The following is a 17,054-nucleotide window of genomic DNA, read 5'->3' on the forward strand; positions in this document are numbered from 1 at the left end:
CCATCAGCTCCATTACACCCCTTTTAATCCTCAGCTCAAGTTTTCTGTGAAATGCTTCATTCAGGGAAAAAAAATCAAATGGTTCTGCCACAGGGCAGTCTGGTCCATTTTATTTCACAATACAGCTTCCAGATTAACAGTTTAATCTGGAGAGGCCAATAGGAATGTTACCAAAATGTCCCTTTTCACCTGTAAACCCTATTTAAAATGAGTTACAGTTTGCTGAAAGCTTATTGTTTAGCTACTCGTGAACTATACCTTTACAGGTGAAAAGGGACATTTTGGTAACATTCCTATTGGCCTCTCCAGGGCTCAATTCTGAAGACTCTTCTGCATCAACTATAAGGTACATTCATTGACTGTGCAACAGCCTGACCTCCACTGATTTAAGAGCTAAGATGTTATTTTCTTCTTTGGCTTATTAGTTGCACAGTGTGATAAGGCAGGCTGTGCCCTGCATGGTGCTGTACTGTTCATGCACATGCATTTACATGCCTGTGTATTAGAGAAAAGATGGACATAGTATATTAGCTTGTAAGATGAACATAGTATACTACTTCACACACACACACAGCCATACTATCATGTTTGGTTATAAATCCAAACTAAGCAGCCAGAAACCTTAGGAGATTGAACAAAGGGACTAAAAGAAGCTAAAGGAAAACAATAAATGCTCATTTTTCAAAACAGACAAGGCCTTCCTCCAGTCTGGCCCAAACCACACAGGAATGTAGATTAACCAAAAACAAGACCAAAATAATTTCAACATAGAAGCATAATAAATAATTTCAATATAGATTACAGCAAAGCTTTTGACTGTGTGGATCATGAAAAGCTATGGCTGGTTTTAAAGGAAATGGGTGTGCCACTACATCTGATCGTTTTGATGCGCAACCTGTACTCTGGACAAGAGGCCTCAGTTAGAACAGAATATGGAGAAACGGAATGGTTTCCAATTGGCAAAGGTGTCAGACAAGGATGTATTTTATCTCCCTATCTCTTCAATCTATATGCAGAACATATAATTAGGAAAGCTGGATTAGATTTAGATGAAGGTGGAGTGAAAATTGGAGGGAGGAACATTAATAATTTGAGATATGCTGATGACACTACATTATTGGCAGAAAATAGTGAAGATTTGAAACAACTATTGCTGAAAGTTAAAAGAGAAAGTGCCAAAGCAGGACTACAGCTGAACATCAAGAAAACAAAAGTAATGACTACAGGAGAATTACACAACTTTAAGGTTGACAATGAGGAAATTGAAATTGTTCAAGACTTTCTATTCCTTGGCTCCACCATCAACCAAAAGGGAGACTGCAGCCAAGAAATTAGAAGGAGATTGAGACTGGGAAGGACAGCCATGAAGGAGCTAGAAAAGATTTTGAAGTGTAAGGATGTGACTCTGGCCACCAAGACTAGATTAATTCATGCCATCATATTCCCTATTACTATGTATGGGTGTGAAAGCTGGACAGTGAAGAAAGCTGATAGGAAGAAAATAGATTCCTTTGAAATGTGGTGTTGGAGGAGAGTGTTACGGATTCCGTGGACTGCCAAAAAAACAAATCAGTGGGTTATAGATCAAATCAAGCCTGAACTGACCCCAGAAGCTAAAATGACTAAACTGAGGCTGTCGTATTTTGGTCACGTTATGAGACGACAAGAGTCACTGGAAAAGACCGTCATGATAGGAAAAGTTGAGGGCAGCAGGAAAAGAGGAAGACCCAACAAGAGATGGATGGACTCAATAAAGGAAGCCACAGCCTTCAATTTGCAAGATCTGAGCAAGGCTGTCAAAGATAGGACATTTTGGAGGACTTTCATTCATAGGGTCACCATGAGTCGGAAGCGACTTGACGGCACTTAACACACATAACATAGAAGCAACCAGCTGGATCCCATGAAAGAAATCCATAAGCACAATAGGCAGCATGCACTTCCTTGCACAAGTGCTATAACTGCTCCTTGCACTCTTATTGCGCTAAGTGAAGTTATTTTATTCCCACTATCAGATTCAAGGTTTTGGTATTGACCTTCGTTGCTCTAAATAGTCTGGGACCATTGCACCTACAGGACCGCCTCTCCCATTATGCCCCTCAAAGAACGCTGCGCTCATCTGGAACCAACCGGCTGGTGATCCCTGGCCCAAGACATATCTGGCTGTCCTCAACCAGAGTCAAGTCTTTTTTGGCCAGATGGGTGGAACTCTCTCTTGAGTGAGAGATTTGACTCAGTTCTGTAGGGCCTATAAGACAGAGATGTTCCACCAGGCCTATGGTTGAGGGCAGCTATGGTTGTATATCAGCTGGCTTCCTGGCTGGACCCTCTCAGGAAATGATCCCCTGCTGGTTATTTCTGCCCTGTCCCCTTGCATTGTTACATTCGACCATTGCTGCTACTGTCCATCTTGTTCAGGGAGAACTGATGGTGCCCTCTTTAATTATTCTAGATGTATTGTCATTTCTGGTTTTAAGATAATTCCCAGTGGGTGACCGTGTTAGTCTGTCTGCAGTAGTAGAAAAGGGCCAGAGTCCAGTAGCACCTTAAAGACTCACAACAATATTTTCTGGCAGGGTGTGAGCTTTCGTGAGCCACAGCTCTCTTCTTCAGATACTCATAAGCTCCTACCCTACCAGAAAATATTTTTGTTAGTCTTTATGGTGCTACTGGACTCTTGCCCTTTTCTACTACTGGTTTTAATATTGTTACACTGTTTTGCAGGTGGCTATTTCATGAGATAGAATATTGCTGGCTGCTCTGAGCCTGACTTGCTTGGGAAGAGATAGAAATCGAATGAATATCGCAAGTTTAAGCGAATCGCTGCGCCCATTAATAAAGAGGCAGGTTGATCAAAGGGACCACTCATGATCTACATCTCAAACTCCGATTTCTGATACTGGGAAACACGTCAGAAGAACCGAACTCTGCTCCTTGCCCTCTTCCGCCTGCTCTCCTGAGAAACCACAGCTGCTGCTCGGTTCAGGCTGCAGCCAAGGAGGCTGCGTCGCGCGAAAGGTAGGGCGGACTTTCTCCTAATTCCGCACCTCCTAATTTCACACGCAATAAAATCACTGAAAGGTCTTTTCTGGGCTCTTTTTTGGGGGGGCAGATTTTTTAGGTAGAGGCACCAAATTTTAAGCATGGCCACTCTCCTCAGAGGAGCCCCCAAGTTTGGTGAAGTTTGCATCAGGGGGTCCAATTCTATGGGCACCCACATTTCCTCCATTAGGAAATACGCCCTACTGCAGAGATCTGAGTAAGATTTTGAGCAGACCTGCTTAAAATGACAATAAGATGGTGTTAAGAAGCTTTTCGACCAAGGCTGGCCGGGCAATTAACGCTGCCAAGAGAGCGTAGAGCAGGAGACGGAGCGCGCCGCGCAACGTGCCAACCGGGACCTGCCCGGACAGTTCCGTGTTCCCGGAACGGCACAAGGAACTCCCAGCGCACGTCTCGTGGCCTTTGCGCCTGCGCGGCCTGCCAGAGCCGCGTGCTCGTCGACAGCGTTTCGGTGGAACGTGAAAGGACCCACCTCCGCCCGCGCGCACGCGCGTTGAGACCTTTCTGCTGCAGCCCGGGAGGACGCTGCAATCGAGACCTTGCAAAGAAAAACCGTGCGCGGCTGTGACCTTTTTCTGTCTCTCCCCACCCCCTGTATCTGCGGGGAAAGCGACTCTGAAAGGGACGGCAGGTGTGAGTCGGAAGGGACGCAAAGCTCAGGAAGGAACTGAAACCTGATCATTGTAATGTCTGATCTAGCAAGAAAAGCAATAAAATCTTTGGTTCTTGTAGGTTATCCGGGCTGTGTGACCGTGGTCTTGGTATTTTCTTTCCTGATGTTTCGCCAGCAGCTGTGGCAGGCATCTTCAGAGGAGTAACACTCAAGGACAGTGTCTCTCAGTGTCAAGTGTGTAGGAAGAGTAATATATAGTCAGAAGGGGGTTGGGTTTGAGCTGAATCATTGTCCTGCAAAGTATTAAAGGTAATGTGCAAATCATTGTCCTGTAAGTATCAAGATTGTCCTGCAAAGTATTAAAGGTAATGTGCAAATCATTGTCCTGTAAGTATCAAGATACTTTGCAGGACAATGACTCAGCTCAAACCCAAGCCCCTTACTATATATTACTCTTCCTACACACTTGACACTGAGAGACACTGTCCTTCAGTGTTACTCCTCTGAAGATGCCTGCCACAGCTGCTGGCGAAACGTCAGGAAAGAAAATATAAAGACCAGGGTCACACAGCCCGGATAACCTACAAGAACCAATGAACTCTGACGGTGAAAGCTTTCTGCAATAAAATCTATTGCAAGAGTCATAAGAAAAAGCTGTTCTCTCTACTAATTTCTTCCTGCATCAAAGATAAGCCGTTTCTTACCTTACATTTTGCAGCTGTAGTGCTATCCCCCGTCCCCCCACCCCGTCGTTTTGTTAGACAACGAATAGAAATCAAACTAATGCTTTTTCTGCATCGCAATGCTTTGGAAAAGCTGCAGGGGTTAAAGACTCCAAACCTAGGCTAGTCGTTGCCTCTGATCCACAAAAGTTTATACTAGAACATTTTTGTGCTAGTTTGTTAAGGTGCTGCACGACTCCTGTTTAGTTTGCTCTGCAAGGGACTAAACGCCTCTGTAACTAAAAGATCAGGAGAAGTTCTGTTAGTAAAGTGGAGGCAGTCCTAAAGAATGTGATTTTTTGGAGCTTTGCCAATAGTTTCTGCAGCAAAAATTCCCCCTCTCCAAAATACAAATGGTTTTTAAAAAATAAGTGACGTCTCTTTGGTTGCAGCAGAAATTGCTAGTTTACTTCTACATGTGTGCTTCTTTCCCAGAGGTCTGTGTATCCCATCTTGCTACCACAACCTCTGAAGCACCTCCCTGAAGTAGCTTTCTTACATATTTCAGTGGACAAAGTAGACCTGTGTGTGCTGGAATTGCAACTGACAAAATGCATCTGGCTTCTCTTGGGCTTTGACAGTTGACCTGCAGGTACTACCCCTTAAAGGTAAAGGTTGTCCCCTGTGCAAGAAACGGGTCATTACTGACCCCTGGGGTGATGTCACATCACGACATTTACTAGGCAGACTGTTTACATAGACTCATAGAGTTGGAAGGGACCACCAGGGTCATCTAGTCCAACCCCCTGCACAATGCAGGAAACTAACAACTACCTCCCCCCACATCCCCAGTGACCCCAACCCTCCACCCGCCATGCAGGATCCCACAATCAAAGCACTCCCGACAGATGGCCATCTAGCCTCTGCTTAAAGACCTCCAAAGACGGGGACTCCACCACCCTCCGAGGCAGCACATTCCACCATCGAACAGCCCTCACCATCAGAAAGTTCTTCCTAATGTTTAGGTGGAATCGCTTTTCTATTAGTTTAAATCCATTACTCCGTGTCCTAATCTCTGGAGCAACCGAGAACAAGCTAGTTCCCTCATCAACATGACATCCCTTCAAATATTTAAACATAGCTATCATGTCTCCCCTCAACCTTCTCTTCTCCAAACTAAACAAACCCAACTCCCTAAGTCTCTCCTCATAGGGCATGGATTCCAGACCTTTGACCATTCTGGTCACTCTCATCTGGACACTTGTCAACATCCTTCTTAAATTGTGGAGCCCAAAACTGGACACAGTATTCCAAGTGAGGTCTGACCAATGCAGAATACAGTGGTAGTATTACTTCCCTTGATCTAGACACAATACTCCTATTGATGCAGCCCAGAATTGCATTGGCCGCCTTAGCCGCCATATCACACTGTTGACTCATGTTCAGTTTGTGGACCACTAAGATTCCCAGATCTCTTTCACATGTACTGTTGTCAAGCCAACTCTCTCCCATCCTGTACCTGTGTGCCTTATGTTGTTTCTGCCTAGGTGAAGTACTTTACACTTCTCCCTATTGAAATCCATTTATTGCTTATGGTCCAGCTCTCCAGTCTATCGAGGTCATTATGAACTCTGACCCTACCTTCCAGGGTATTAACTACCCCTCCTAACTTGGTGTCATCTGCAAATTTGATTAGCATGCTCTCTATTCCATCATCCAACTCATTTATAAAAAATATTAAATAGTACTGGTCCCAAGACAGACCCCTGTGGTACCCCACTGGTCACTCCTCTCCAGGATGAAGTTGTGCCATTAATAAGCACCCTTTGGATTCGGTTGGTCAACCAGTTACCAATCCACCTAACAGTAGCAGTGACCATCCCGCATTTTACTAGCTTTGTTTTAAGAAGATAATGGGGGACTTTATCAAAGGCTTTACTAAAATCAAGGTACACTACATCTACAGCATTCCCATTTACGGAGTGGTTTGGTGCTGCCTTCCTCTGTTGTCTATACTTTATCCCCAGCAAACTAGGTACTCATTTTACCAACCTCGGAAGGATGGAAGGCTGAATCAACCTTGAGCCGGCTACCTTAAACCAACTTCCGCCAGGATCAAACTCAGGTCGTGAGCAGAGCTTGGACTGCAATACTGCAGCTTACCACTCTGCACCCTGGAGCACCCTTTAGTGAATCTTTTTTCACAGCATGGAGGTGCATCCAGGTTGGTTTGGTCCCGGTTTGACATACCCCAATATATTGAGGCATCCAAATGGGATCAAATGACAAATTGTTTCCTGTTTACAAACCAAGGTATCAAACGGAAATTTAATCCAGGTTTGAAATCCTAGCAAAAACAAATTCCTATCTCCCCCGCCCCCGATTTAGACATCATAACTAATTGCAATTTGTTAAACACTGGGAATTGTAAAACATAATTATTCAGGAGGGCATTTCTATAAAGAGAATGAAGCTCTAGTATAATGGAAGGAAGGGCACTTTTATAAATGGAATCAGACTGTAGTCTGTTCCTCTGTTTATTATATGTATTACCATGCTGCTACTGGACTGCTTTCTACTTTTTAATTCCATTTCCCCCCTATTTATGACATATCACATCTGATACTTTTTGGGGGACTTTGTTTCTGGTTTTGTGAACCTAGTCCAGTAATAGTGGCTTGGGAGTGACAAGTGGCTCTTTGACATGCCACTGGCAGAAAGCCAGCGTAGTGTAGTGGTTAAGACCAGTAGTTAGGAGTGGTGGACTCTAATCTGGTGAACTGGGTTGGTTTCCCCACTCCTACACATGAAGCTGTTACAGGCTTTGACATATGGGACCATATGAAATGTTGTAATTTGTGTAGTCTTCGTTAATGTAAGTGTTGTACATAGAATTTTCCCCATTTTTGAATCATTCAGCTCCCATTTGTTACCCAAATGATGCCTCCGCTGAAGTTCTGCTCTCGAAGATCTCCTGTGGTTTGCACAAGTGGGTGTGTTGCATCCAGCCAGCCCCTTGCAACAATCATTGGCCTTGGTAATTTGCTTTGAATTGTTCCTTTGAGTGGGAGCTAGGGGTTTCTTGGGGGGGGGGTGTCTTTCCCTATGCATTCATCACTATCTTCTCACTACAGCCCGTGCAACCTTACAGAAGAGTACAGGCACTTTTTTTTCATTCACAAAAAATCACTGTGTATATATGTACTATAGTTACGCCATGACAACCAAACCAAAAATCGGCAGCAATTTCTTGTGTAATGTTTGAGACTATAACAAAGTCTGAAAGTCAAAATTATAGAGAGGTGTCTGGTGCCATTATAGAAATAAGAATAAGAAATAGGAATAAGAAACAGGAATAATATTAGAATTGGAGTTAGGTGTGTATCTTTATGTGTGTATACATGGAGGGGTCTTTCCTCCTATAAAAAATGAAGCCTACTTTTTAAGCATTGACATTGAAGGAGTGGAAGAAAAATGCCATATCTTTTTTTTTAAAAAGTAAGTTCACCACAGTTTGATTATATATATATATATAATGTTAATAATCTTCTCTATTGCAGATATTTTAAAGAGTGGAGGGAATGCGGTAGATGCCGCTGTAGCCGTAGCAGCTGCCTTAAACGTGACTGAGCCATGCAGTACTGGCTTAGGTGGAGACTGCTTCTGCCTCTACTATGATGCAAACACCAAACAAGTGTATGGGCTCAATGGAAGGTAAGCTTCAAAGCGTGGTACCTCATTTAGAGAGGTATTTTCTTAGTGTAATAGAACCATACTGGTCTCAAAATACAATGATTTATTTATTTATTTAAGATATTTAGACCCTGCTTTTCTTCCTAGTGGTGACCCAAAGCAGCTTACAACATTTCTGTCTCCATGTTATCCTTGCAACAATGAGGTAGGCTGAGAGTGACTGGCCCAAGGTAACCCAGTGAGCTTCCATGAGGATTTGAGGCTAGGTCTTCCAGCTTCTCATTCAACCAGGGGTCCCCAACCTTTTTAAGCCTGTGGACACATTTGGAATTCTGGCACAGGGTGGTGGGTGCAATCAAAAAATGGCTGCCATAGGATATGTGGCCAACAACAAAGTGGCTGCCATAGGAGATGGAGCCAAGCAGAAAATGTCTGGTGTCAAGGAGTGAGGTTAAGCATAACTATAATAGTAAATCTTCAGCATCTCAGGCAGAATCTTTGAGCAAAAACTCCATTTGGCCCTGCCCACTTTCTAAAATACTTGGTGGGCACCAGAAAGGGTGTCAGTGGGGGCATGGTGCCCAAGGGAAATCCCTGCACTACTATGGTGCCCAAGGGAAATCCCTGCACAATCCCATGTTGGAAGTCCCTGCACTACACCATGCTGGCAAAGTTGATGGAGAGTTGTTAATGCCAGGGGAGTAAGACAAGGCCAGCTTATTGCCACTAACATTATTACATGAAAATAGGCAGATATGTTTTTGTGGGAGGGGAAACAGATTATTTGGATTGGATTTCTCTGTGGAATTTCATGTATGCAGTGGGGTGAATTTAGTTGTGCTATTCGAGCGTGTTGCGTTTAACATGTGTGTTCAGCTATGGACAAATGGCATTTGTTCAGTTTTTGTGTGTGCACCTTCAGGCTTGTGTGCACAACATCCCTGCAATTTATTTTAAATCTGGTCTTGATAAACATTTGAGTGAACATCCTGATGGACGGAGAGTCTACAATTCTTGATTCATTTGGAAGACTTTTATTTTAACTGGGAGGTCAATGCCCAGCATTGTACTTCATTTCCTTTTCCTTCTGATTTTCCTACATTTTGAATTCTATTCAATTTTTCGTAATTGCAGAGGAATAGCTGTCCTTCCACAACAGGTCAATATTGCGTATTAAGAGGAAGGTACTATTTATTAAAAGATAGCATCAGTTCCAAGTACTTTTATGTCTCAGTTGTTGTTTCGGGGAGCCAAGAACACATCATGCTGCAAGTCATAAGCCTAATTTTCCTCCTGCACCTTTTACAAAGAAACAGGAAGTTACTTTAAACATAATGTTTTTGAGGTCTTTCCAGGGGTTATAAGAGGGTGCAGTGTGCCAAGCATCCTGATGAAAATATAATGAAAGCATCTGTTCCTTAGGAAGCTATTTTCCATTATTAATTGCGATAGTTTTTTTTTTGGTAAAAGCATACTGGAGCTATTAAAAAAAGAGCAAAAATGGGCCAGATTAATCAAAAATCTGTGGGGAATTTGCTGGAAAAACACAAGGCAGGCCTTGAAGCGAGTATGCTGCAGTTTGTTCTAAAAAGCAACACGGCGGCTGCCAGTGAAGCTAAACGGAGTGGTGGCTAGAGAAGACCTGTAGTTCTTTAGGTAGCTGAGGTGGTCTACTCTGTGCAGCACAAGAGGGTTGCCACCTTTGTCAGACAAGGCTCCTGCGCATTGAACAACCAAACGGTCAGGGGAATATTCAGCAGGTGTGGTTTCCCTCCCTCTATCACTGCATCTGTGCAGCAGGAAAAAAAAATCTCTGCATGTAATCTTAAAGACAGCCAGTAAAAAGAAGCGGATACCGGAAGACAACCCTAAGCTGGGTATGGCCCAGGCTAGCCTGATCTCGTCAGATCTCAGAAGCTAAGCAGGGTTGGCCCTGGTTAGTATTTGGATGGGAGACCACCAAGGAATACCAGGGTTGCTGTGCAGAGGAAGGCACTGGCAAACCACCTCTGTTAGTCTCTTGCCATGAAAACCCCAAAAAGGGATCGCCATAAGTCGGCTGCGACTTGACGGCACTTTACACACACGCACACACCCAGAAGACTACATTGGTCCTAAATATCTGTGGTGCCATTCTTGCCTGTGATTTGAAAATAATGCTGCCTATTGCAATGTTTCCATTGCAGCAAGTCAGCAAGAGACCCCTAAACATTGAGTATTTGATGCATTGTGCATTGGAATCGGGCTGTTTAGGAACAATCTTTTTGTCTCAATTCCGTTCATTTTTTAAGTTTGAGTGAAAAATGTGATATTCTTTGGTACTGAAAGGTTACAAACCAAAGTTTCTCCCCCTTTTAAGTCCATGGCTGATTTCAGATGTTATTTTTCCCTGCCCTTTTCCCTTGTTCTATCATTAGAAGGCTTTTTGAGTCTAGAAAAACACGCTTATTCTTACTGTGTTATGAGACAATAATGTCATAATGAACTATTGACACAGTGTACTAGTTCCTCTGAATTCCCAGTTTTCTAAAAAGAAGCAGTTCTTTAGCCATTTTCATTCAAGACTTACAAGATTTTTTAACAGTTTTTACAGTTTTGTCATTATCCTTTTACATATGTATGTCTGGTTTTCGTTACAGTGGGCGGTCTCCACAGTCTCTGACTCTTGCGTTGCTAAAAGAACGTGGTTTTGATGAAGCAAATCCTCCACCTTCCCAACACGCATGTAACGTCACAGTTCCTGGTGCAGCAGCTGGGTGGTGCGATGCTGTGGAGTTGTTTGGGAGCAAAAATGTGAGCCCCAAGTGAACGTGTTAGCTTAAAAGTACGGTGTGTTTGAGACTGCGTCACACATCATGAGTAATGTTCTAAAGCCTAACTAGGCCTTGATATTTCTTTGTAGCTTGTTACCTTGCCCTACTAAGGCTTTGAGCTCTGTGGATGTGAGAGCAAGCAGGAAGGGAAATATGGTGCCTTTGTGTAGGATCGCAGCTCCCGGCAACCCTGAACTGCAGAAAAATGAAATAATTAGAAGCTGTGCCTGCATGTTAGATTGGGCATAAAGTGGCAGGCAGGAAATAACTTCCTGAGCCTTTTCTTCTTTAGGAAACTTCCTGTAGGAAAAGCAAAAATCAGTCAACTTTTTAATATTGGCATACTGAAAATGTTTATGCAGCTGAACTTTCTGGAGAGGATGGGAATGTTTTGAATGAGATTTATATGAATTAAGCCTCATAGGCTGTTATTGGAATAGCCCTCAACTGCAAATACAACGGGACACAAGTGTTGTTCTGAGCTGCAACTACACTGAAAATAATCTCACAATCTTTCCTGATTATTTATTTATTCAGCTTTCCATGGGGCAGATACTGCAGCCAGCTATAGAACTGGCTGAAAAGGGCTTTCCGGTGTCAGAGATTACTTCCTACCACTGGGAGCGCAATGCTCATGTTCTTCAGGCAGCTGGAAACCCGCATGGGAAGGACCTACTGATTGATGGCCAAGCACCTGAGCATGGCCAGGTTTTTCACAATCCACTTTTGGCAAACACTTTTAAGGTAAGGAGATCTGTCTTAAGCAAGTATCTCTGGAAGCTCGGGGTTAAGTAAGCATCAGCTACGAAAGTCCTGGTAGCATCTTGAGCAACTGATTGTATCCATGAATAGAAGATTTATTGTGATTGTATTTTTACCCAGTTCAGCCAAAAACTGGCTCCCAAAGCAGAGAGCCAGTGGGGTGTAGTGGTTAAGAGCAGTGGATTCCAATCTGGAGAACCAGGTTTGATTCCCCACTCTTCTACATGAGCTGGCAGACTCTAATCTGGTGAACCGGGTTAAATCTGGTAATCCTTGGTTCAAACACCCACTGTTCACTAGTTGACCTTGCCCCAGTCACTCTCTTGGCCTAACCTACCTAACAAGACTGTTCTAAGACAAAATAGGGGACCCATGCATACAACCCTGAGCCTTGGAAGAAGGGCTGGATATAATTTTTAAAAGAAAACATTTCCTTTTTAATTGACATGGTAAAATTGCTTGATGTTATTTCTGGGAAATTTGCCAGGATTGGCTAAGAAGCCTCCCTTTGTTCATCAGGTAGTCCTAGAAAATCATGTCTTCAATCTATAGCTGGTTCATGAGTTTTACCTTTAGGACTGTGTGCAGTTCAGAACAATGTACCACAAAGCAAACTTCGGTTTTTGTGTCGTATGATTCATCCTATGCAAGCTTGCAAAGTGTTCTGTGTCAAAGCTGGGTAATTCTGATGCAGAATTTTGACAGCAAGATTCTGCTGTGCTATACATCAGCACCACATCTTTTGCCTGCTTAGATTTGGAAGGGGTTACTAGAGGCATGCTAGTTAGGTAAAATAACCAGGAGTCTTGTGGCTCCTTAAAGACTAACACTGTTTTCTTCCAGAACAAGCCTTTATGGACTAGAACCCGCTATGATTCTGTAAAATACAAACCTAATGAGGAAAAATGTACAGTTCACTGGTTAAGCTAAGCTAGTTAGCACCTATAATGGGTCACACACTTAAAAAAAAAAGAGTCGTCGTAATGAAATAAAAACCCTAAGGTCCAATTCAACCCTGAGAGGTGGTGTGTGCAACCTATGAATAAATACAGTCTGTTCAATGTAGCGAGTGGAAGGGAAGCGCATTGTTGACACATGATAGTATGTATCACATTGGAGGATGAGCAAGTGGATGAGCCCAAGATGGTGTATCCGATGCTATTAGGTCCCATAATGGTTTTGCCTAAGCATATATGGGACAATTAGGTCAATTAGGAACTAGTATTTTGCTGATTTGTTGAACAGGAGATCAGTTGGGATAGTGCTGGATGTGAAATTAGACCCCCTGCTACTTTTCGTTGGCCCCATCTGGATCTCTTGGTAGGAAGTGAGACTTGCAGTCTGAGCGGATGGTGGAGGCTTGTATTTATCCAAAGAGAAATGAGTTAACCTCTAGAGGTATGGAAATAATGTACATGAAATTTAATTTCAGTTCAATTAAGTTTGTTCCCTGGCTGAGCTTTGCTTTAACAAATGTAAGTAATGTTTGCACTAATCATAAACCTCCATATCCTGGCTCACAAATGCTGCCTCTTAACTTTATTATGGAACTAATGTAATGCTGAAAAGCAGTTCTAATGCCACAGATATAAATAAACAGAACAGGGAAGACTGAATTGATGGAGAGAATGCTTTTTTGTTGTTGTTTGTGCTTGCCTTCTCCCCCTTTCACTGCCCAACTTGTATTCATGTAGCTTCATCCACTGGTGTTTTAAAGCCTGTTTGTGTCCCCTCCCCTTGTTATTTCATTTATGTAGAAGCTGCCTCTGGGCTCAAGGTGGTGGATCACATTTTTTGTGTGTGTATTAAAGCCAATATTATTTTATATATGAGTAATGTGATCACACCCCACAGGCTGCCAATGCTGTCAAATGTGTGGTCTCCACGTGCTTGCCATCTCCTTTTTGAGCACTGTACCTGTCCTCCTTCTCTTGATGCTATTGGCTAGTATGCTGCAATGTCATTGCGTACTTGTGTTGGCAAACGTGACTTGACCCTTCCCCCAGTTGCTCTTGGTTTAGGTGTTCTGATGGCTCAAAGAACTGAGTAGGGGAGGGACTGTGGCTCAGTTTGTAGAGTATCTGCTTGGCATGCAGAAGGTCCTAGGTTCTAATCCCTGGCATCTCCAGTTAAAGGGACTAGGCAAGTAGGTGATGTGAAAGGCCTCTACCTGAGACCCTCGAGAGCTGCTGCCAGCCTGAGTAGACAATACTGACTTTGATGGACCAAGGGTCTGATTCAGTATAAGGCAGCTTCATGTGTTCATGTGAGGAGCTGTAGGCCATGTTAAGGGGCAGTGGACAGATCTTGCTAAGATGAGCTTAAACTGCACAGATAGTAGCTGTAGGTCATGATCTTTTGAATGACACCTTCTTGGTGCAAATAATTCAAGCAGTAGAAAAGAGCAAGAGTCCAGTAGCACCCTATAGGCTAACAAAATTTCTGGTATGAGCTTTCGTGAGCCACACAGCTCACGAAAGCTCAGACCCAGCCAGAAATTTTGTTAGTCTTTAAGGTGCCACTGGACTCTTGCTTTTTTCTGCTACTGTTGACAGACTAACATGGCTACCCATCGTGATAATTCAAGCAGTTACAGAGCCTTGTAGGGAGTAGAGTCCATCAGCCACAGAGACTTGGTGCAGGTTGCTTGGTGTAGTTAATAAAAACAAATGCTACCGATGTATACACCTTTAGGGGACAGGCCCTATTGTCCAGTATCCAGAAGTTTACATAGTGCTTTGGTATGCCCCGTGATATTGTTTTTCTACGTGTTCACCATTCCATATCACAAATATCTTCCTCTTGTTTTCAAAAGGACTTTGTGATGTGGCATGGTGGGTTGGTGAGGTTTACATATTTCATAAATGATGAGTCTGTCTTGACTGACTAATACCATCTTGTTAATGTTTAACAGTTTGGTGCCAGGTGGTAACCTGGTACGTAGAGGAAGGTAAATGAACTGATGACATGTGGGGAATGATGACACATGCTCTTTCTTTTATTTATTGCCTTGTTAGTACCAGGTACCAACAGTTACCTTCTTTCTTTCTTTCTTTTTTTTTTTTTGAAGAGGATCTTTCCTTGGAATCAAGCCAACAGTCATAGGCCATTTCCTTTTGTGTGCGTAAGCCCCTAGTTCTGATCTTTGAAGTCTGTATTTACCCATTTACAGTAAACACTGTCATTTTAAACCTCAGCCCTTGCTTTCTAAATAGATCAGGGTCACAAATCTAGAAATTGTGTGTGTGTGTGAAGTTCCGTCAAGTCACTTACGGCGACCAATGAATTAATGACCTCTAAAATGTCTTATCGTTAACAGCCTTGCTCAGGTCTTGCAACCTGAGGGCAGTGGCTTCTTTGATTGAGTCAATCCATAATACTAGAACGCGGGGTCATCTGCTGAAGCTGCAGGGTGAGAGATTCAAAACGGATAAAAGGAAGTATTTCTTCACACAATGCATAGTTAAATTGTGGAACTCCCTGCCCCAGGATGTGGTGATGGCTGTCAACTTGGAAGGCTTTAAGAGGAGAGTGAACATATTCATGGAAGATAGGGCTATCCGTGACTACTAGTCAAAATGGATACTAGTCATGGTGCATACCTATTCTCTCTAGTATCAGAGGAGCATGCCTATTATATTAGGTGCTGTGGAATACAGGCAGGATGGTGCTGCTGTAGTCATCTTGTTTGTGGGCTTCCTAGAGGCACCTGGTTGGCCATTGCTGGACTTGATGGGCTTTGGTCTGATCCAGCATGGCTTTTCTTATGTTCTTATCTCATATTGTGAAATCATGGCATGGAGCCAAAGCTGCTCTTCCAAGAAGAAGAAGGGCACTTTGTGTCCATGCTAGGATTTCTGCTGATTATCTCACATCCAGTGTGTCCCACTGCTCACACCTTTCCCACAGGCTCCTCACCCTTCAAATGTAGGGACTATAGCAGGGAAGGGTGGTGTTGGCAAAGCCGTGTTCCTTGAGTGGAACTTGTTGTGTTTGATTGGATCCAAGCCATATAAACTTGTCCTGTTCTATTCCGGCATGAGAGGTGGTTCTGGAACTGCATGCACGATCATAATTTTGATGCTGCTAGGCTTGGTCTCATGATCAGCAATGCGTCTCATTGTTTCAGGGTCTAGTTCTGTATCATTATCCCAAATTGACAGACTTATTCGGGCACAGGCAAGGAATGGCAGGGCATTTTAACCGCCTCTCCTTTCACATTATTGGTGGGTCCAGAGAATTAGAACTCCATTTTATAATTCATAAGTAATAATAGAAATGCTACCAAGAGAATGTTAGGCATGCTTAAGATCCAAACTGGATGACAAATGGATCTCCCGAGCAGTTTTTATTGAACCTTCTCCCCCAGATTTGGATTGAGCCTGCAGTACGGGGGAGTATTTCCTCTATACGTTTTTCCTGGCCTGAAATGGCTCCCCTGGAGCTAATATTTGCCCTACTGGGGAAGATATACATGTGGCCTCCAAAGGGGACATTTCAGGTCAGCATGGCCTTGAGTCAGGGAGCACTGGCAATTTCTGTTTACTTATTAAAACAAAAATGTTCAGGTGATACTCATTGATCTCCCAGAATCTCATAACCTGGCCAGGTTAGGAATACTCTGACTCTCCTGGCTTTCCACAAACTGTGCAAAATGGGATTGTTCAAAAGGGCTTTTTGCAAAGGTAAATAGAAGAAGAAAAGGATGAGGAGGAGGAGTTGGTTTTTATACACTGATTTTCTCTAACTGAAAGGAGTCTCAAAGCGGCTTATAATCGCCTTCCCTTCCCCCTCCCCACAACAGACACCTTGTGAGGATGGTGGAGCTGAGAGAGTTCTGAGAGAACTGTAGGACCCAAGGTCACCCAGCAGGCTTCATGTGGAGGAGTGGGGAAACCAACCTGGTTCACCAGATTAGAGTCTGGAGCTCATGCGGAGGAGTGGGGATTCAAACCCGGTTCTCCAGATCAGAGTCCACCTCTCTTAACAACTACATCACACTGTACTGTAATGAAATAGCAGAAAGTTATGCAACTTAGCAGAAAGAGCAGAAAGTTATGCAACTGGTAAAGGGACTGTGACCTGCACCACTGTGTTGCTACCCAAGTATGCTGCCAAAGCAGGTAGTTTCTACACCACTTAACATATCGTGTTTAAAAGCTCATGCTTTGTTTCAGCTCTGTTTGAGATGTTTATTTGTTGTCAGATTTCTGTGGTCGAAATGCTACTGTATTGTTCATTGGATGTCCCGTCCTGTTAATTGTACTTGTTTTACATTATGTAATCTGCCTTGAATCTCAGCAATAAAGGCAGATGATAAATAACCAAAGAATAACAATATGAATTTTGCCCTAAATCCTAATGAACTGTGCTTTCACTTCATGCATGATAGCAGTCACACATGGAAGCCAGGGGCTGTTCAGGGGTGAGGAACTTTTTTTCCACCAA

The 17,054-nt window shown here is 43.2% G+C and overlaps 1 protein-coding gene across 1 annotated transcript in view; it reads left to right on the forward strand.

The window, feature by feature from the left end:
* HLTF (helicase like transcription factor) overlaps positions 1–17,054 on the forward strand; it is a 179,417-nt gene that overhangs the window by 4,263 nt on the left and 158,100 nt on the right. The window contains exons 2-4 of the mRNA XM_056850392.1: positions 7,899–8,052; positions 10,671–10,824; positions 11,382–11,588. Coding sequence (XP_056706370.1) covers positions 7,899–8,052; positions 10,671–10,824; positions 11,382–11,588 — 515 coding nt within the window. The remainder of the gene's footprint in view (positions 1–7,898; positions 8,053–10,670; positions 10,825–11,381; positions 11,589–17,054) is intronic.

The sequence above is a fragment of the Euleptes europaea genome, chromosome 5 (genome assembly GCF_029931775.1).
Source record: "Euleptes europaea isolate rEulEur1 chromosome 5, rEulEur1.hap1, whole genome shotgun sequence".
In the NCBI taxonomy this organism is placed as follows: domain Eukaryota; kingdom Metazoa; phylum Chordata; class Lepidosauria; order Squamata; family Sphaerodactylidae; genus Euleptes; species Euleptes europaea.